Source organism: Stegodyphus dumicola, chromosome 7 (genome assembly GCF_044657685.1).
Source record: "Stegodyphus dumicola isolate Sdum_Otavi_A_Nest chromosome 7, ASM4465768v1".
Taxonomy (NCBI): domain Eukaryota; kingdom Metazoa; phylum Arthropoda; class Arachnida; order Araneae; family Eresidae; genus Stegodyphus; species Stegodyphus dumicola.
In genome coordinates, this window is record NC_140774.1 from 50,180,756 (window position 1) to 50,203,994 (window position 23,239).

At 28.9% G+C, this 23,239-nt stretch overlaps 1 protein-coding gene and 1 non-coding gene across 4 annotated transcripts in view; one reads left to right on the top strand and one right to left on the bottom strand.

The window, feature by feature from the left end:
- LOC118195760 (TBC1 domain family member 31) overlaps positions 1-23,239 on the top strand; it is a 202,753-nt gene that overhangs the window by 33,495 nt on the left and 146,019 nt on the right. For all 3 annotated transcript variants that reach the window (XM_085820182.1, XM_085820184.1, XM_085820183.1), the window contains exons 8-14: positions 3,801-4,001; positions 4,172-4,261; positions 6,353-6,426; positions 10,375-10,515; positions 11,481-11,614; positions 12,940-13,073; positions 20,276-20,455. In XM_085820182.1, the coding sequence (XP_085676308.1) occupies positions 3,801-4,001; positions 4,172-4,261; positions 6,353-6,426; positions 10,375-10,515; positions 11,481-11,614; positions 12,940-13,073; positions 20,276-20,455 (954 nt within the window). The remainder of the gene's footprint in view (positions 1-3,800; positions 4,002-4,171; positions 4,262-6,352; positions 6,427-10,374; positions 10,516-11,480; positions 11,615-12,939; positions 13,074-20,275; positions 20,456-23,239) is intronic.
- Positions 1,850-1,923, bottom strand: TRNAI-AAU (transfer RNA isoleucine (anticodon AAU)). The gene has a single exon. It is a non-coding gene; the product is annotated as a tRNA-Ile (tRNA).

Consider the following 23,239-nt stretch of genomic DNA (forward strand, 5'->3'; position numbering starts at 1 on the left):
TAAATCCTGATGACAATTTTTTTTTTTTTTTTTTTTTTTTTTTTTCCAGTTTTATTTTTATTATCTGAACTCAATTTACCTTGAGTTAGTGCATTGTATCTTTTTTTTCTGCCTATCCACTACAGGCCTTTTTTAAAAGTTTCCGCAAACGTTTTCATAGGCATCAAGTTTTTCAGCTAATTTTTTAGATGAAATCATCTCAAAAGCAAAGGAGACACTCATCAAGAAAATGATCTCGAATTTCAGGAGGAACTCGACACTTAAGTTGGTCAATCACCATCAAATCTACCAACTGATCAAAAGTCTTAACTCCTAGACCAGTCACCCATTCTTTGCAATAATTTTCTGTTTCATAATTGAAATCCACCCATGTGGATTCTGTACTCTTTTGATGTTTCATAAATTTCTGCCTAAACTTTTTTGGGCTTAGTTTAAATTGTCTTAACAATAAATTCTTCACGTGTTCATAGCCTTTAGCTTTATCAGAGAGTTCTCTAGCTATTAACTGGGTTACTTCGTAAGTAGTCCTAGTAAATGAGATACAAATTCTTCTTTATCAATTTCAGCCCTTTCTGCTTGCCTTTCAAACAATAGCAAATATAGACTGATATCTCCTTTCTTGTCATTGAATTTCTGCATAAGGTGACGCAGCTCCGTTTTCGGCCGGATCTGTCTGGTATTTTGAGACTTTGTCTCTGTTTCAAGTCTCAATCTCTCTAATTCATACTGTTCTTTCCTTCTCCGCTCTTCCGCTTCTTCCTGTCTTCTATGTTCTTCTCTTTCCTCCCTCTCTTTCCATTCTTCTATTATTGTGTCTAAGACTCCTTTGACGAATACTTCCTCATAATCTCTACTTTCAGCAATTTTCTGTTTTAAATCGACTATTTTCAAATCTGCAGTCACATGAACTCCCAGTTCAGCCGCGAGATTTTGCAAATCTTCCTTACGAGCTCTCCCTAAGTAAGACATTGTTTCTATGTTTAAAATTAACGAACACTGTGTTCTTTATAATTCCTCAAAATAGCTCAATTCAATATTTTAATTAATTAATGCAGTCAGGAATCACAAAATTAAATGCATTCTGTTAAATATGTATACCTCAAAAATGAAGTATTTTAATTATATGAAGTTCGTACTCTCTACCGCATTAATTGTGACTAAAATAAGAACAAGAACATAGAGCAATATATATATCTACCGTCTGGACAACTAAAATGAATATTAAAAATAATATCCAATATGGTAATAAAATAAGACAATTCAATATTAACAGGAAGTAATAATCTAGTATCACTAATATTATGTTCAGTGATGAACTAATAAAATAAAAATATGCACGATTATTCGATCTCGGCTGGTGCCTCTAAAATAATTATGACTGTGATACTTCTTTGGCAATATGAAGCAACTCCAATGATGGAACACAGAAAAAACTTTATTAAGCACTCAAATGGCAACATACAAAACAAGAAGAAGAAAAAAAAAAAAACGAATTCTAACATTTTAAAAAATAAATTGCATTCTTCGTGCGAGAGTCACATGTGGCACTTGAGCCTGGTTTCAAATATTGCCATTCACAAATACCTTAATGTTCATCTATTTAAATTATTTAAACTACCAGATTTTAATAATATTTAAAGCTGTTACACACTATACCAAGAAGGCATACTAGGAAAATGGGAGAAATACCTTATATACTCCCCTTTTTAAAGGGTAACTGGGGTTTTTAGGAGACCCAATTGCCAATTCCTGGGTATGGGGAATCCTCATCCAACACCCTTTATTAGTTCGAGTGCCACTGTAGAGACATTAGGTTAATTGGAAAAGCCGGAGGATGAAAAATTAACAATGCCTTTGCCGGGAATCGAACCGCGGACCTCTGGAATATTGGCCCAGCATGCAGAACCACTACACCACAAAGGCACGCTAACAAAGGTGGGAAAAATACCTTATATACTTTTCCTTTTAAAGGGCGGCTGGAGATTTTAGGGGACCCAATCGACAAATCATCATCTACCTCCCTTTTAGTTCGGGCGCCACTATAGAGACATTAGGTATTTTTGGAAGCAGGAAAGATGAAAAATAGCATCCGCCTTTGCCGGGAATCGAACCATGGACCTCTGGAATATCTGCCCAGCGTGCAGAACCACTGCACCACAAAGGCACAATAGGAAAGTGGGAGAAATACCTTTTCTACTCTTCATTCTAGCTCTCTTTATTTTTTAATTTTATTTTGTGATTTTTTCCCCTTATTCATAAGTATTTAAAATTGAAAGGAATTTCTATTTTAATAAAGATATTGAAAATCTATAATTTAAAAGATTTATATTAGCTATCTGAATGCTTACCATATAACTGTATAAAGTTATCCTCAACAATGAAAGGATTAAAGAATTAAGATTAAGCATCTTCTTCTGTGCATTCTAGACACATGCAGTTTTTTAGAACAACAAAAATTTGTAATTAAATTTAAAGATGAAGAAAAAAATTATTATTGAGGGGGAAAATTGATTACATAAAATAAAAATAATTTTTTCATCTAATTGATAATTAAAAATGGTTCAGAAACTAATGGAAACACTGATTCATTCATTGGAATAAATGAACTTCTAATAAATAAAGGGAAGGAAATACAGAAGTGAAAATACCCAGAAAAACTTCAGGTTAGAATGGCATAAGTTTTTTTGTAGTGTTATAGTTGTTTTGCATCTTTTAATGCATTAATCTAATATCTTTTCAAAACCTACGCAATGAAATATATATTTAACTGTCTGTTACTTTAAACTACAAAAGTTCATTTGGTTGAGATTCCATCAATGATATATTTAATGAGCACTTTTTAAAACTTTTAATAGGAGCGATATAATTTTAAGAGTGACCATGTTACTTATATGTTAATATGGTAAGTTTTCCTGTTTTCAATATGTTTAGTATTATATATATGTTATGAGTTTCATTGGTTTTGTATTATGAACTTACATGCAAAGTACTATTTTCTGAGCAATCATTTGGAGTTTGGAAACAAATTAATCCTGCATTGTAAATTAACTGGTACTGTAATTTATTAGTAGTATATGTTATTGAGGAAAAAATACTTTAGTTACTTTTTAGTTTAAATTTGAAATTTGTATTTCTTTAAAAACCTATTTTTCTGCAAGAAAACTGTGAAACTCATACTCTAAAATTTTCAAACATGTAGGTTATGCACTTAGTGTATGCTGAATTAATTTTTCCAGAAATTAAGAAAATTTGAACTGTCCACAATATATGTTTCATATTAAGAATACTTCATTATTTTAGGTTATATTGCACATGCTCTACATCTGAATCAAAAATCCTCGAGAAAATTGAGCATTTTATGCTTGCTTGGATTTGAGAAAACTGAGTTATAATTTTTTCCACGTTAACTCTAATGTAATCATCTCATATAAATGTGTTTTTTTTAACAGTATAAAACATTGAAAAATAACAGAAAACAAGTATACAAAAAAACAGTAAAAAATGCAGATCTGTGATTTAATATGAAACCTCAATGTATATTTCTAAATTGTTACCTAAAATTATTATTAATATTGCTGCTACTATATTTTTTAATGTGTAATGTGGATGCAAGTCATTTTCTCTTTAAAAAGATCTCCATGAAGGCATCACCACCCATTCCAGATAGCCTCGAGTTGCTTTGCTGCCAGCCAACCTAACCTTATTATTATTGCTGCTGCTTCTAGTACTTTGGACGATCATAAAATGCTAGTGAGATTAAACTTTGATGTCCCATAATTTTAATATGTGTTTCTTTTCAGATTCTCTCAATGCTTAGTCATGATGGAGAAGTTCTAATATATGACATTAAAGACATGGAGCTTTTGTATAAACTCTCGTGCATAAATGGAAAAACTATCTCTTATGTGCCATCTATGACCAGTTTTCAGATACTTATGATTTCCCTCAATGGCAATCTGGAATTATATGATTTAGAGGAATTTATTGCAGTTAAAAGCAGGGCAAGTATAATTCACATGATTTATTGCAGTATATTATATAAGAGTATATAGTGTTAAAAATGCATAGCTTGAATTTTTTTTAAAACCAAACAGTTCTGTTTGGAATAGATCCTTTTTCACTTATATTTATAAACTGACTCACAAAAGTAGTTTGCTGTATATTCGTAAAGGAGAAACCGCAAGATGTCAAGAAGAAACCTCAGCAAAGACATCAGAGAGCATCAAAACTACCAAGAAGGAAAGCTGAAGCTGTAAAACAGGTAGAATTTATTCTTCGATTAATAAAGATTATGATGCCATTAACTGAAAAGAGTAATGAGATAAGAACATAGCCACAATGGATGGAATGTCAGAATGTGCTTTGTTGATTACTTGCCCTCTACCATTTTTGAAGTGATTGAAAATCTGAAGCACTGCTGTGTGTTGCATCCAGTATTGCCAGATTATGCAGTTTTTTTGGGAATTTGCTACTTTTGAGAAACTATGCTACTAAAATTCATATATGTGGAACTTTGTAAATTTACTGCGAGTCCATTATTTTTTTTTTTTTTTGCTACTTAAAGAATTTGTTGATATGCTGTAAAATGTGTATATATTAAAATAATGTTATCTATTGAAATTAATGTATAATAAAAAATAATAATTTATATTAACAAATTTAACAGTGAAAGAGCATAGCTTTTATTCGTAATCAAAATCTAGTGAATTGAAAAAAGTTCAACAATCAGAAAAAAAAAAAAAAAATACTGAAAATCATTAGCAACTAAAGGAAAACAAGAAACAGTGAATTTAAAAAATAATTAACTATCAACTTCTAAGAATTATACAACACCATTAACAATCTAAACAGGAGGAAGCACCTGACAATGGATATGAAAATCTAAACTAAAAAACAGCAACTTCAAATTAATCCAGAATTAATTAAGACAAGAAATGGAGATTTAAACAGTGGAAAATTAGCAATGTGGCAATTAGCAATCATAATCTTTTTATTACTTTTGTGAAAATTAACAGACCTGCAAGAGTTGAATTACTGGCTGTAAATTACGGAGACTGAATTCCTAATGTAAGAAGTTATGTGAGTTCATATATTAGCGACACTGCAAAAAAATCACGATTGCTGATGTCACATGCTACTTTTCAATTCTTTTCCTGTTACTACAGCTAAAAAATTTTTGGCAGCTCCGTTTCAATACCATATAAATGATATTTTAAGCATTTCATTACAGCTCTTCCCAAGTTTAATGCAAAATTTAATCTCACCTATGCCTCCTTTTTTTTTTTTTGTCCAAGCATACCTTTGCCAAAACAAAACATATCTGATACTTCTGCTCACTGTGGGTAAATATTGAAGGTCAGACAAATTGACACTGACTTCCACATTATACCCATATATAAGTTTTGCCAATGAATAAAGGTATATAATGATAAATAAAGGTAATTTTAAAATTATCAATCATTTCTTATATGTTTACTATACTATTAAAGAACAGTTTTAAATGAAAATACATCAATATTTGCACTTAAAGCAGGTGTACATAAAAAGATTCCTTTCTAATTATAAAAAGACTTTTTTGCAAACTGATTACTAAAACTTGTGATTAAAACTAAAACAATTGTTTTAAATTTGGTGGTTTGTAATAAAATATGTGTCTAATTATGATAACTATTCATGTAATATTCAAAAACAAGTTTCGCAATGTAATTCTGGATCAAGCTAAAAAATAGAAAACTTCAGTAGCTAGCTGAGGCTAAAAAAACTTTGCAAGCTAGTCCTGGATCAAGCTAAAAGCAGAAAACAAAAAATTAGTCCCATATCAAGTTGAACAAAAATTTTTATGTGCTATACCCATATCAAACTGATCTGCAGGATAAGCAACCAAAATTTAATCAAGCAGTCATTTCATGTTCAGTTTAATTTCATGTTCATTTTTATATGTCACCTTTGTGTTCATCTTTATACATAAAAAATTAAAAATTAGGAGCTTCAGAATGTGTGATATTTAATGAAAAATTGCAGTAAATTCTTGACATCCCAAATTTTATTCTTTTACATTTTTACTTAAATTACTATTTTGTAAATTTTGACATTGTCTTTTAATAATTAGTAGAAAAATATTTATACTGAATTGCATTTCATCTAAAATCAAATTTTGTATTCTGTACTTTTTGGCATCATATCATATCTTATCCTGAATCTTTAAATGTTATTAAGCTCATATTTATCATGGTTAATTAATGGTTGCATTTCTTATTGCATAAAAAATAGTATATTAATATCTTAATAAGAAAACCAACTATACATCATGTGTGTTTATACCTATGCAGTGCTGAATTTGTTAATTTTATAGGATAGTCTATCTCTTAATAAGAAGAAACTTCTGTCAGTTGTCAAAAACTTTGGAGAATACCCAGAGAAACACAGGTAACTAACTATTTTATTCATATACTGAAAGAAGTTAAGCAGTTGTAAAGTAATATACCTTTCAAACCTGCTATAGCGAACTTCAAAGGACCAGATGTTTAATTTGTTGTATGATATCCAGTAAAAAAATTAAATTATCTTACAAAAAAGGTGTAAAAATGAACTAATAAATACCCTCCCCCAAAAAAATGCTAACTCTAAATGTAGAAAAGTTCATATTTATATTAATTACAATAATATGCAATTATTAAATTTTCTTTTTGTTCTTTTCTGGTTTCATCATACAATAGTAATTTTACATGCAGTATAAAAAGTCATAGCTCAGACTTTTACCTCTAAATATGTATCTCCCTTTAATTCTTTCAGGATGGGTGTGACACATATGCATCGGCTGCCAATTATATCTCAAAATGAGTTCTATCATATATTAATTGCCATTTAAATCCACTCTTAGGATGGGTGCATATTTAATTAGAATCTTTTTTTACAACTAGTCCTGTGTCTGTTATGATCGAATTTTTTGAGACTGTGGAATGTTAACCTTCCTATTCTAGTATTTTGTTTCAGAATCAAGATGGAAATCATGGATTGAGTAATGTAAATAAACAGAGCTGCCTATTGATTGCATCAGCTGATATGGAGATGTTTTTAATGCTTCCAAATACTTTTGTTTTTATTTTTGGCAATATGGGAATATATGTCCTATTGTTTTAGAGGTTTTCATTCATTGCTGTTACAGCTTGGGTGGAATTGAAGTGAATATTTTTTATTCTTCAGATGGCAAGGAAAATTTATTTCTATCATTATTTTTTCCTTACCCTCACCTTTTATTTTTAGTTTTTAAATTAATTCTGACAATTACCTGAGTGTTTCTTTCATAATGTGCCAAAAATTAGAACAGATGAACCGCAAATTTAATTTATGTGAATTTTTTAAAGTTAGGCTAAACAGCCAAAATTGCCCAACCAATTTTCTTATCTGCACTTTGGTAGGCCAGGGTGTTGAAAACAATTTCAGATAGCTGATTCTGTAACAAATCACAAATTCTTTCTAGCATTAACAGTGAAATGTTTATAACCCATTTGTTTGTCATTTTTCTCCAAATTACTTAAAATGAGCTGTTTTCTGTAAAGATACTTCAAGTTCATGATCACTTCTTGGTAAGTTATAGAATCGAAGTTGCATCTGGAGTTAAGAAAATAATCTTTACTCATTTTAAGTTTTTGACACCTTTGTATGCATTACTGTTCTCAGTTAAGAGTAGAAGCTTTTAGTTTTGTGGAAGGGGGAATTGTTCCTTTCATTTTCGTAGCTCTTCTTGAAACAGTTTCAGTATCATCCATACCTTACAATTAGCTTTATAGAAACAAGAATTATCACACATTTTAAATTATCTTAGCTTTTGAGATTTTTCTAGTCACCAAACGCCTCTGATATAAAATACCATCCATAATGGCACACGCAAGAACTTCAATTCATACTTTTGGCAGTTTTTCCCCATGCATATTCAGTCTTTAAGTTTTAATGCTTGATTTGGCATTATCTTATAGAATAGCCTAGCTTCATTAGTGTTGAAAATGCCTTTTTCTTTGTAGAAGCAAGAGACATGAGATTAAATTTTGAATTACACTATGCTTCTCTGATGAATTTTCCTCATGGGTGATGTTTTCTTGTTTCCATATGCATTTTTACAATTTTTTTTTTTTTTTTTAACTTAGTAAAACCAATTTTTCTTTCATGATTTATTTATTTTACAATAAAGGGCAAAAGCATTATATGGTAATATATCTAAAGCACAACAACTAGCTGATGATTTGTCTTTTATTTTGCAATATATGTAATTACAGTTTTATCCAGCTGATTCTCTTTTAGTTTTATTATAATCTATGATAACCAATGATTTTTGTTTTCAACACTTTGTTAATTTTTTCATCTCTATGCAGTGTACTTTGGAGAATAACCCATTTATTTTTCTTTGAACTGTTATGTCTTTAATAAAGGCAAAAGTTGGACAGTATAATTTTGTTTATCAGTTGTGTGCAAAATTTCTGAAAGTGTGGACATTTTATTTTTTTATCGTGTGTTAATCATTGTAGTATTCCTTCTGAGTAGCATTTGACCCAAATCATAAGATGTAAAGAATTTGTCATAATAATATTATGTCCTCATAAATTATACCATAAATCTAAAACCATTCTCAATCCTTAATTCTTTCTTGGGGCAGATCCTGGCAGTTTTCCTGAATATGGTTGGATATTCCATGCATAGCAGTGTCACGTTACACAAAATCCAGAATTTTATATACTTAGCAGGTTTGCTAGGCATGTATATTCTGAAATGACACTTTTCCCTAAAAGCAATAAGTTGTCTATCAGCCATTACATATGCTTGTGAATTAAAAAGATTTTGTAAAATTTCTACATATTTATCTCACAATTCTATGATTGTGGTAAGTTTGACATTTGAACTTCTTTGTCCTTAAATTAAATAACTTTAAATTTTTAATTTTTTGACAGACACAATCATTCTAAATAAGTGTCTATCCTCACATTCATCCCAGAGACATGTTGTTGATTATGTGTTTTGTATATACCTGCTAGGAAGAAAAGACCTTTGTACACTTTCAAATCTACAATATTTATATCTGCTCAATTTTCTGCATATACACATTTATCTTCTACTTTTGAATAATTTACAATCAAAGTTTTTAAATTACAAAGGAAAAGCAGTATCTTCATCTTCTACTTATTTTGTTGAAAACCAACTAGGACCAAGGTTAAGAATGTATTCATAATGCTTTATTTTGCCATTCTAATTTTCCATTTTCTGACGTCAACGAACACAAAAAATGCATACAGCTGTTTTTTTAGACAGAAATATTGAGAAAATTTCTAAAGGACACATCGCTGTTTCTAACTGATTGAACATACTAGACAAAATAATTTTCACTATCATTTCATACCAAAATGTCTCATAAATTCCTTCCCTCCCATATAATGTTTTCCTTCTCTGCCTCACATCTGAAACTATATGTCACAAACACAGATGAAATCAAACTTTCCAATAATGAATAGCATCGGTTATCAGATCTTTTGTGCATTATGAGAAGTGTTAGCTCTTAGTAACATACACAATCATTTTATTTCAAGATAACTGGGTATTTAGAAACTGTTCATAAAAGGAAGTAGCTGTTAGTGGAAGTTTTACTGAATTAAAAGTTCTTTTATTAAATTAAGTAAGCAATATTTTGTTCTTGGGTATAAAAGGCCAATGAGCTCATTAGCATGCTTTTTTTCATACAGTAAAACTAAAAGCTGAAATGATTTGAAAATTTAGTATGCGATAGCTTTTAAGGAAAGAGAAAAAGTCAGAAAGCTCATAGAAATCATTACAAACAGTTTTTGATATACAGATGTTAAAAAATTGTGTATGGGTAAAAAAAAAAAATATGCAAGGAGCTTTTGAGGGTTCAAATTAATTAAAATTGAAATTTGGCTTTAATATCTAGTTTTCTATATTGTTGATTTCTTCTATAAAACCAGCATCAATATATAGGACTGAATTTTAAATAATTAAAAATCTGTGCAATATTTTATGCAAGGGAGTTATAGCTTTACAGTTGTCCTTTGACATACTAAGGATTTGCGGAGGGACAAAAAAATTTATTAACAGTTGATTCATTATTTTGAAATAATTTAAATGTGTTATGTTTATTTGCATCATTAGGAGAAATTTTCTTTGCTGTATAACCCTGTCAAGTGATACCAGATTCTCTAAATAATTAGTTTTCCACCTCCAAAACTTTTTATTTCAAGACATTAATTAATGTATTATGCTACCTTGTTTTACTGTTGCCATTTATGTCATCTGTTTATTATCATCAGACTTTCAGCCTTGCCTGAATTTTTTTTTTTTTTATTCTATGTATATCTTTCTTTGTACTTTTAGATTCTTTATATGGTCTCAGTTGTTGGAACTACCAAATAATAAAGATGCTTTCAATGTGCTGCATCAGGAATCTTTACAAATTACTTCTTTTAGTAAAAATTATTCATTTATGAATCCTGGTGTTCAGAAAACATTTGAAAGGTAATTTATTTTTTTTAGATACATCTGTAATTTGATATACCGTATTTGACAGCATATAAGACGCACTTTTTTCTCCTAAATGTGGTCTCAAAAAAGTTACCTGCGTCTTATACGTGAAGGTAATTGCATTCAATAATTGTTTATTTGGCTTTTACGAAACGTGAGAACTAAAAGAAACCACGCTATTGAAACTTTGTTTCCTTGTGTGTGGCCGTCTAAATTAGAGTGCGTCTTATATGCCAGTGCTTCTTATATGCCGTCAAATATGGTATTTGAGTTGTACTTAAAAAATAGTTCATGGCTGAATTTTGTACTTTGTTTAGTACATATATAAAAATGCAAGATAGAAATATATTCAGATGGTAAAGCTAGGCAAATTTTTGGCCTATTACTGTATATCATTTGTTTTTAGCTTTTAGAATAAAAAAACAAATATGTTTGTTTGGTTTTTATCTGAAGCTGTGATTTTTTAAACCTTTTCTCAAGTTTATTTTAGCCGTCACACATGGCTGGCCTATACCTAGTCTGCCATATCAAGCATTTGTGTCTGTATAGTAAATAAATTCTCTGTAGCAATTGGCTTTTGATCAATTTATGCTTATTTTAGTTTCTCACTTATTTAATATGTGATATGCAATGATATAAATTTTCTTTGTACATAATATTTGGTCTATTTTTGTGTATATTTCATTAATTTGGATAATTTTTGGAAAGATTTTGAAGAAGATATCCAGAAATATTTAATATTTTATATATATATATATATATATATATATATATAGTGTTACTGTGATAAATTTTAAAATATTGCATCTTACTTTTATGTTAAAATGTCTATAATATAGATTCATGACTACCAGATATTTTATGACTCTATATTTATTTTATGTTTTATCTCAGAATGAGCTTTTGGCTTCATTTAATGTTATAAAAAGTGTGCATCTTTCTTTTAATTTCTTTCATAGGATTATGTCCATGCTTGTGTGTTGGCATCCCATTATACAAGAAATTGAGTACTATCAGTGCATAGCATTTCCTTTTATAAAAGTATTGCATAAAAGTCCTGTTAGATGTTTTGAAACCCTTGTTACACTAATAGGTAAACTGCATTTTATATATTTAATATGTGTATTATGGTTATCTAACATGTTTGCTTGCAAACTTTGATGAGGTTGTGAAGTTCTTGATTTTAAATATAATATAGAATTAAAATTAAATAACTAAAAAAGTTAGCCTTACATAAACCTTCATTATGTGCAACATAAGTTTTTAAAAATTGTGGTTCTTATTAATAGCTGTTCTGGTTATTAAGCTTTAATTGAGGACTTGTTTTAATTGTGTAAAACATTTATTCAAGTACCTTTAAAATGATGGGTTACTTACAAAAAGTTATATAAAATAATTTGCCATAATTTTATTGCATGTTTGAATCCAAAATAATTTATATATATATACATATATATGTATGCAACAAAGAGCACCAAGCAAATATTTGTTTGAAATTTCAGCTAAATTTCAGAAATGTAAAATGTAGTTTTTAGCTTACAGTTTAAAACCTTTAAAAAGTGTTTGGCATTTAAAAATTTCAAAAAAATTAGTACATGAATGTGAACAAAATCTGATGTGTACACCACATGACTTTCTTGTATGGAATATTAAATTACATGCATTTTTTCCTGCATTTCATTTAAACTTATTGAATTGAATTAAATTTACTTTGTCGATAGCACTAACCACAATAGAATAAATGCACAGTATTTATTAAAGAAAAAATTGCACTGTGAACTGCACAGTATACATTAAAAAATTATTTGCATATTTTAGTCAATTTTCAAATAAAGAGAAGGGAAGAAAATTCCTGCGTTCAAAGATAGTGATTTCTTTTAATATATCTCTTCAGGTAAATAGTTATGATAGGCGTATTAATTTAAAATTCAAGATGTTCAGAATACAGAAATCAAACTAGCAGTGCCAAATAATAAGGGAAAACTGGCTATGACATTGCTTTATTCTAAATTAATGTCACATGAAATTTTTGCATATAAAGAAAATAATTCTTATTCAGAATATAATATATCCATGCACTTTTCTCACCATATCATTAATGTGTGAGACTTGTAGCCTGTATTTCCTAAACGTGAAGTAGCAGTTTCTATTTTGCCAAGATATAAAATTTAAATCTTGAAAGCAGTAACCCTTGATTTGAGGTATTAAAAGTCGTTGTCTTTTTTTTTTACTCCAGGAAGTATTGAGTTTTATTTTTATTTGTTTATTTATTTTGCTGTTGCAAGTCTATAACAGTTTTCATTTGAAGGTTAAAAAATATTAGTAGTGTAAAATTTTTTTGTAGCTTAGCTGAAATATATCTTTATCGATTTTAGTTTTTAATTATGTAAATGTTGAAAACATGTTTTATCTTTCTAGGCAGCTGGTGCCAAAATTGGTTTCTGTTTTGTCCCTTCCCTCCTTTCAATATTCTCTGTGTTATTGAAAATATTATTTCTTATCATGATCAGAAGTTGATGAGACATTTCATGCAACTGAATATTTCTGCAGAGGTGTGTTTTTCTATTTTTCCCTTTTAAAACTTTTTTTTACGTGTTATTTTTACAGCAGTCTTATGAAAACTGTTATTTGAATTTTTGATTAAATCAAAAAGAGTTTCGAACTCTAGAGCTGCAGCAAGACCTGCAAAGGGAAAGCATGTTTTAATGCCTATTAAGCAAAAAAAAAAAAAAAAAGTGTACAAAAGTGCTATTAAGCAAAAAAAGTGTACCATTTCAAAATTATGAGTTGTATGACATGAAAAAAGGAAAGAAATTTATGGATTCTGGTATCCCACTCACTATGAATAATAGAAAAATCATTCACTTTGCTAGAAGTGGTGATTGAATGAGTAAGACAGCATTGTAGGAGGGATATGACATTGATGAGTCCAATGCTAATAGCTCAAACCAGAATATTTCATGTGGAAATAGACTTTAAAACTGAGTGCACATATTCGATAGGTAGGTTAACCAAACAATTTCGGGTGAAATGCTTCAACCCATGCTGAAGCATCTGAAATTCATTGAACTCATCAATGATGAAAATTTATCTCCAGAACATATTTACATGATGAAACTATGCAGACGAAATTGGTCTTTTCTGACAATGCATACCGTAATACATCTTGGCAATCTCTGCAGAAAAGTCTCCAACACAGATTCCAAAGCAAGACTACCAATTTTAGCATGTGCAAATACTGCAGAAATGCACAATGTGAACTTATAGTAATCAGAAGAAAAAAAAAAATACTCAGCCTTGGAGATTTAAAAGATCAAAGATTTACCCCATTATTTATCGATCAAATAAAAGAGCATTAGTGGTGCAGACATTAATGAATGATTGGTTTAAAAATCATTTCATACCCGATGCTTGACAACATTTGACATTGGTTGGTTTACTGAATGATGCAAAAAATTTTCTGATCATAGACAGCTTTTTGGCTCATTCTTAAGAGTTTTAGTAAAAGATATATCTCCTCCATATTATTGTTTCTTCTAAATTGTACATTCATCATTCAGCCTATGAATACTGCAATACTGCATATGCTGAAATGCAAATATAAAATGCCCTCTTTAAAAGCTATGCTAAATTTTCTGAAAAGTGAGAAGACGAATTCAAGAATTGTTCAGTACTTTTAACATAAAATCTGATATGTGGAGCATTGCAAGGTCATGGGAAAATGTCTGCAGATATTTTTTAAAAATTGCTTGACTTATTTTAGCCAACAACCATACCCCATTATGATGATGATAGTTGCAAATTCATATTTTTCTGAAAAAAAAAAAAAAAATTCTGAAAGCTTTCAAATTTTTCATTATGTCCAAAGGGGTGTTTTTTTAAGGTTTTGTGGGTTACCGTTGTTTATTAAATAACATATTCTTCGCACTTAAACTATAAAATTCAATTCAACAGCGACATCACAAAATAATTTTAAATCTTTAGCATTTCCGATACACAGTCTCGTACGCTAGAGATAATTTTTTTTTTTTTTCCCCCCCATACAGTGCTGCCATTGCTCACTCTGAAATCATTGAGTTTGTTAATAAAAAATTCATTAAAGTGTTACAAAATATGAAATCGATAATAAAACAAATTCCAAATTAGGGCTTCCAGATGCCCATATTCGGTGGAGGATTAGGTTATTCAAAAATTTGATGGCTCTAGGTACCATTGTTTTTTATCACAATGCAAGAAACATGCATACATTTATGCACATTCTTCATTATTTAATTTCTTTAAATATAACACAGGGTGATAATATGTGGCAACAATTTGAAAAGTGAAACTGACATTTAGAATTTTCGACGCAAAATGCCAAAATAAAATTAATAGCGCTTCTGGGGTAATGCCGTTTGGGCTAAAAGGGGGTGGGGTTGAAATATTCCAATGAATGGAATTTGTAGGGAAGTGGTAATAAACAAAGTTGGTGTAACAAAAGTTTTCCATTGCGGAGATGATGCCACAGCCATCAGTCAACTAAAACACAACAAAATCTGTAATATGATTCTAAAAATATCACAACTCATAGCGAAGAAAGTGATGGAGAAGTTTTTTTTAGAATAAAAGTGTTTCTACTGAAAATTTAGTGAAGATTTTCTACACAGTAATTATAGAGCTTGAAAGTAAATCTTTGTAATTGAACAAGAAATTATACCTGTCTGTAAAACTGAAGAGAAAGTATTAGCTCAAAAAATGAAACAAATTAAATATTTGCATTTAAAAGACATGTATAATAAAGAAAATAAATAAGTATCCTTCCCCCCTTTTTTTAGTACATTTTGATTTTTTTAAGATTATATATGCTTCATTGTTAATTTTGCAAATTAACAATTTCATAAACACAGAGTTCGTATGGTCCTTAAGAGTCCTTAAAAGGCCTCAAATTTTTTGGAATCGATTTTTGGTCCTTAAAAGTCCTTGATTTTTGCCAAAATCAGCAAAAGGTCCTTAATTTTAATCATCTGAAATTTCTGTCTGTTTTTATGACTGCCATTTTAAGTGTGAACTAGCATTTTGGAGGAATATTTTTGGCGATTCATTGACATATATGGTTATCTTTTGAATGGCTTTCATGGGTTATAAATTGTATCTATTTCTAATATAAATGATGGGATACTCCAGTTTCTAAGCAAGAAGTGAAACATAAGCATTTGGAAATTCATTTTTCCTAATAAAGAGCTCTTAAACAAGTTTTCGCTTTTGAGGATGTGAGTTCTTTTATTAAACAGTTCTAAATTTGGCGACTTGTTAACATTTTGGCGATTTTAAGATCAGTTTCTATAGAAAATTTTTAATTCTGAGATCTGAAAATTTGTCGACGATTTTTTTTAAAACATCATAACATTGATAAATTTCATTAAAATAATAGTAATAACATATTGAAATTATATTTAAAAATAACATTAAAATAAAACATTTTTATTTTTTGCTGTCATATTATAAAGTTTCATTTTGGCAACTTATACAATAATTTGAATCTGAAAAATACACAAGGCATAATGCTATAAAGCCTAATTTACGAAACAGCTTTTAGCAAAAGCAAAATTAACTGTGTAATTAATTAAAAATGTCTTCTTTTTAATTTTTTCGTAGTAAGCGTTTTTTCTATGTAATTGTCTCAGAATATTCAGAATTCTCAGAAAATGCATCAGCTTTCTCTATAAAATTAATTTTACACTTTTTCCCTCCCCCCTTTTTTTTTTTTTTTTTTTTTTTTTTTTTTCCCACCCAAAATATTTCTGGCTTTTTGCTGTTACAGAATTGGTAGGGATAATTTTTCTTAAGTATTTTAGACATTGCAGCTTGGAAAGTTTAGAAGGATTTGAAGGCAAGATTTATAGACCCACGATTCTAGAAGATTCGAGAAATATGTGACAAAATGAAAAATATCTCCATGGTATCAACACATAATGGATGCATTTTACAAAAAGTTTGTGATAAATTTCTTATTTTTTGGAGGTCTGGAAGAACAATGAAAACATAATATTTGAATGTTTTACTCCTGATACTAGAATCTTTTTCTTAGCATGTTTATCTTCCCTTTATTTTCTCTACTTTTCACTAGACATAAGCATTTAAAATATCAAAAATGCTTCTAATCTTATCATTTGGGCAGCCATTAGAGAAAGGGATTTTTTTATTAATAAAGAAATTGAAAACTTACAATTTAAAAGATTCATCTAATATGTCTTAATGCATCATACACAGAGCGGGCACTAGGGATTTTCCACAAATAGAATTCTTTTTCTACTTTTGAATTTAGTATTACTTATTGATGTAACAAAATTTTAAAAATTGAATAATAAATTATCATTTTTGAACCCAAAAATATTACTGTAGTATCAAATTTACTTTTAACATAATTATTGTAATTTAAATCTCAAACTTATTATGAAATGTAATAAAGGTATAATAAGACACTGTTTTTCTAAATATATAAAAAGCAATCTCTGTGGATCCTAAATTCTGCTGCCTAGTGCCTTTTTAAATTCTGCTTCCAATGTCTGCTCTAAATTCTAAGAGTTTTGCCATTTCTAGATTTTGTTGTTCCATGTGTCACTAAATTCTAAAGATTCTGCCACACCAGCTCTGTAACCGGCCTTTACCATATATATTTCATATTTTTTCTGAATAATCATATTACTAAAGAAATAAAATTAGCCACTCTTTCTATATATTCTAAGTGCATTTAGTGTTTTTTAGAATAAGAGAAATCCTTAATTAAATCCCAAAATTCTAAAATGAAAAGGAAACGTGTTGAAGAAAGAAACTGAATACTTAAAGAAAATTATTCTTCAAAGATATGTGCAGTTATTATTATGTAATAATGTCTATTTTCTCAAATGATAGAGTTACTGAGCCAGATTAAATTTAAATTAAATTGTATAATCTTTGACCACTAGTCCACATTTTGATTTTGAATTTGACTGCTCTTATTTAATTACATCACCGTGAGCTGTAATTGATTTTGTTAGCATCAGAACATGCCTTTATGTTCTAAGCTCTTTTTAAATAAGAAGCTTTTTAAATAAAAAATTCTTTTTAAACCTTTGTCTGATATTGTAATTACTTTCAGACATAGCGATAATTTGCTTCATTTCTGTCTGAGGCTTGGGACTATTTAACTTTTACCAGATCAATTAAACCCTCATAGGTACTTTGTGGAGAGGTTGATAAGTTGGGAGATAAGCCCGCAGAAACTAGCGAGAGCATTGGTTTGCATATTGAGACAAATCTCTCATTGTTAGAGAAGATGCTTAATATAAAGTATCGAAATGTTTGGGAAGGCTTCAAATTAAAATGACGGATAAACATTTTGTTGAGTATTGTTGTTACAAAACATTAATTTTTTGTAACTTTTAATGTGTAATTAATCTAATATCGTTTAAGAATCAGTGTCATAAATTACATGTATTTTAAACTGTGCAATTTTATCAGATTTTGATTTTAATAGGGCTTTTTTAACAAATATTGTTAAAAAATAAAATTTAATAGTGGCCATGTAAATGCATAATGACTAAGGTTACCTATTTACCTAATTTAATTATTTATAACTAACTGCTTACCCTTAGAAATTATCTCTACATATTAAGGCGAGTTATTGCCTTTCATTAATACTCACTGTGGTCACAATATAAAACACAAAAATGCAGAAATTCAGGTAAAACTTATACTTTGCATCTAGTGAGACTTTAAATAATACAAAACAACTTATCACCTCTGGTTGCTTTAATGGCTTATTGGAACCTGAAAGTATATGAACTGGGTTGCAACCCCTGGAATTTTACACAAAGCTATGACACTAACTGCATCAAACAGAGCCTGACTAAATTTCAACACTTGCCAACCATGCCTTCATCAGGCCTTTCAGGTTTGTTCGAATCAGCATGTCTCTCTCTGGACAAACAGCAGCGGTGACAGCATTAAGTATTTTGTTATGAATCATGTTGATTATGATCTTACTTCTCATTTTAACCTATTCCGCTTGACATAAAATCTAATACCTGCTATTTACTAAACCTCTAGACTGACCAAGTATGTGACAAAATGAGATAAAAAAATCAGCATAAAGCTAACTATTAGTAAAACGTAAATGTCACTTATCTTCTTTCAAATATGCACAACTATTATTAAGTGTAAAATATTTAATGCTACTTGATAAATTGCATAAAGTTTATTTTATTCTCAAACTTATTAATAATTATGTTAATTAATTCATGTTTAGTAATAATGCGTACTACTTAGGGATCTATTTTATTTTTAGGATGGTATTACAAAAGTGAAATTCAGGCATAGAATAATATTTTTAATTGAATTTATTCAGTTCCCATTTGCTCATAGGTCCTTAATTTTTTCCATTAATGGTCCTTAAAAGTCCTTAAAAGTACTTAATTTCCATGTGCAGAAATGTGTACAAACCCTGTAAACAACTGTTTCAAATTTTTAATTTTATAATATGCTTTATATAATATGCTTTATAATATGCTATATGACTTGATTAAACTATGATCTAATCTAGAAAATTTGGAAATCCACAAACTTTGAAATTCCAGTGTGTCCAGGTCTCGGACTTTGTACTGTACTGAACAGTTTTTTCGATTAAGACTTAAAATAACGCACACACACCAAAAAAAAAAAAAAAAAAGATTTAAGTATTTGAATCTTGGATTATTCTTTTTTCTTTCTTTCTTTCTTTTCCCAAAATCTGTGGGATTTGAGGATTTAAATATACTAACTCTAATTACAAGCATCATTACAGAGACAGGTACAAAACCATATTAGTATTAACAGTACAGGAAAATAGATTGAATTTATAAATTTTAAGCAAATGATATCTCAAATTTACTAGTTATTATTAAAACTTTATGGGATGTGACAGGTTGCTAGACATGTTTCATACGTGTTTAGGTTGAACAATTAAATTTTAAACAAATACATATGTCTTATTTATTGGCTTATAATAGAAGTTAATTTACTGTAAGCTAAGGAAAATATTGAATTAAATATGTACTCATTTTTTATTTCAGTATATGGCATCTCATATCAGTCATACTTGTCATCTGGCAAACATGCAGCTTTTAAACATTAGTAATAAAATGTAATTACATATTGTAATTTATACATACTTCTTTGTTTATTTTGTAAAACATTAAGAATTTATTTTTGTCTCTCTCCTTTAAAAATATACTATATACTAGTTACAATGAGCATTGAATTTAAGCGACTTTTTTAGTTTAATAAAAATGTATTATGTATTTATTTAAGCAAATAGAAAGTAATTCTTTCTTTGCTTTCATCTTAAAGCAATAAAATTTTCAAAAATTTCAATTTGTTTTATGGCTTCCATAAATAAAAATTATTTTTATCATTTTATTGCAGTTGAAATACAAATAAACTATGAGATTAAACAATAAAAAACTTTCATTGTTTAATGTCAAAATTAACAGGTTTTGCATTTTATTTAACAAATAAAAATATTTTATTGTTTTTTAAATGTATAATTTTTGCTGGAGTTAAATGGGATTAAATAAAGCAAAATCCTCACTTTTGCATTGAAATAAGCATGTTTGGTATACAGACATAAATTAACAAATTACTGTAAATTTTCAGTTTGATTGCAGTCAATCTTGATATTTAAAATGATACTGTATTTAGAAAATTATAAAAAAATTAAAATATGTTACATATATAAACACATAAATTTATTTTACAGATATATGGGTGGAATCTCCTACAGACATCATTTTCAGAAGTATTTAATAAAAGACAGTGGCTTAAATTGTGGGACAATATATTTTCTAATCGTATGGGATTTCTTATGTATTGTGCCGCTGCTTTTAATATTGTCATGCGAGATGTGTTATTGCGTTGTAAAACTCTGGAACAATTTAAGGTTAGTAAAGTCATTCTGAATAGCACTATAGTTTTCTTTCTTTAGAGAATCTAAATTCAATTAAATGTATTCTATTGTAATAGATTTGTCACTCTACTGAGTTCATTTGTTTTTGCATTCAAGTAAATTGCTCCCCTTGGTTGTTGCCATATTTAGGTAAATGCTGTTCATTTCCTGTGAATATTTTTGAATTCATTTTTATCATTATTATATTTTTATTTTTTTAATAAAGCAGATCTGGCAAGCTTCTACCAAAGTGGTTAAAATCACTGGTTGTAACCTGTTAAAACCAGCATAAAGTGGCAGTAACTAACAGATTCTCATGAAATAACTGAAACTTATTATAGAATTGTAAGCAGTAGAGAGAAATGTATTTTAAAATTAAACAAGTTCAGCCACAGCATTTATAATATTTATTCAAAGATAATATAGCATCGCATTCGAGAAAGTAGCTCATAGCATAAGGCCAATTTCACTGTTGTTTCAAAGTCCAAAGAAATTCTTAATTTATTAAGAATAAATGAAAAGCAGGAGAATGTTCTTTGAATCCCTTGCGCTTGTGGGAAAATGTCATCATTAGGCAAGTAAGGGTTTTTAAACTTCATTTAGGTTATTTTAAATTAGACCACCATGTAGAAGTTGGATCAATTTGTGACTTTTACAGAAAAGAGCTGATTTTGCATGAAAAGCTTTGGCATAAAATTTGGGTTTATGTCATGATAGTCCTAGTACTTTCTTCCTACTCATTTTGATAATTTAGATTTCTTGTACTGTAGATGAATCAGCAAGCATTTGATGTTAAGGTACTGCCTGATCAAAAACTATTTTTTATTTGTTTTTCAGAAGATTTTTAAAGATTATCTTCAGCCATTAGTGTTGTCCAAATTTAACTAACATAGCAGAGCTCTTAGTTTTTGATCGCATCTTGTGAAACAGTTGGGCAAAACTTCTGCAATTACTGGCTTGGTGTTAACAACTGTTACAAGAATTTTACTCCTTATATAATCACAATTTATACTGATACCTGTACAATTTATATTGATTTACAATAATATTTAACATTACTTTGTCATCAGTATCATTACCATTTTAAAGTATCTAATAGTGTGATGTGAACAGTTTCTTATGAATGATTCCAAGCTATCTGTCAGATTATTCTACCTTATATTTTTGGATTTTTGTGGTTTCATGTCATTACAGTAAACCAAGTATTTTATTTATGATCATTATTTAACAGACAGGACTTTCTTCATAAGATTATAATACTAAGCAAAACATTCATTAATTGTATGAAGAAAATGTCTTATTTCATGAACCTCCCTTCTCAATTACACTCATTACTTGTCATCATAATAGCTTTTTCTTTATATCTACTTTTCTTTTCTTCTACTGTTACTACTGTCCTGGCTACTTGCAGTTTTGCTCTCATAGATTTAAAGAAAATACATTCAATTACCAGCATGAATAGCTTTGTTACCAATACGGTCACTATGGATGTAATTCAACCATCTTGAATCCCTACAACTGTTTTACCACAGTTTTTCTTTTCAGTATTCAGTTTGATTCTACTGTGTACTTTGTCTACCATTATGAACTTTAATCATTTAGCTCAATATTTCTGATTTTGAAGATTATCCAGTCACATGTTTTCTCTTAGGAAATATGTAACTGGTCTTAATATATTGGTCATACTTTTAAAGAATGGATGTTTGCTGTCAGAGAATGGAATATTACAACTGTAAAATAACTATGTTGTTACTACATCAAAGATTTTGTTTTTATTTATAAAGTATCTCATACTGGCCTGATATAATAAAAGTCTGTTTATCTTAAGGTTCTTTTCTCAATCCTGCTCTAATTTCTTTTCAACTTTATTAACTTTAAAAGCTGATTTATTTAGTAAATGTTGAGATACTTCCATAATTTCCATGTCAGAAAGCATACGTACATATTGCTTATTTTTACCGCTGAAGTCATTGGAGCACTTTTCCTGGTGCTGTCCTTGCAAGGTTTAACTCTGACAATATTTTTTAAACTAACATGTTTTCCTGTAATCTTCTTATTAATTTCTTTTAGCTTATAAAACCTTTAAATTCATTCTCTTAATCTCTCGAAGTAGGCATAATAGCATTGGCAATGCCATTAAATTACATTCAAACTTCTTTTAAACAAAATTTTCAAACAAAATTGAACATGAAACTACTACTTAAATTTGTAAGATAAGGTGTGATTGGTGACTCGTTTATAATTCATTAGCTTCAGTGTCTCAGCTTCTATGATTCCTGAACTCAGACAGGTCAATGAGAAAATTATTCATTTTTATCAGTTTATTTGCCACTTTTATTTCCATGTTTAGTCAGTAAAACATGGGAAAGTTGCCTGATTTAGGAAAGGGATGTGTCCTATTTTTTATTACAAATTAATTTAAGCCCATGTTGTTGAAGTACAGTGATATAAGTAAGAAAAGCTGAATATATTTATCCTTTTTCTATTATTAGAATTACAGGCTATTTAAAGCAATAATTAATTATTTTTGTAATTAATATGCATAACTTTCTATGTATTGATTTTAATTTAGTGAATTAATAAATATTATTAATCAATAAAATATTTTAAGTGTTTTTATTAGTTTCTTCCAATTTTTTTTGGCCTTGGTAAGACATAAACTATTTTATGTCAGCCCTGTAATAAAGTAATCCAGAATTTTTCAATCTCCATCACTGTTGTGTTTAGATATTCTTTATATATTGCCTTACACAATGTATGAATTTCTTCACACTGAAA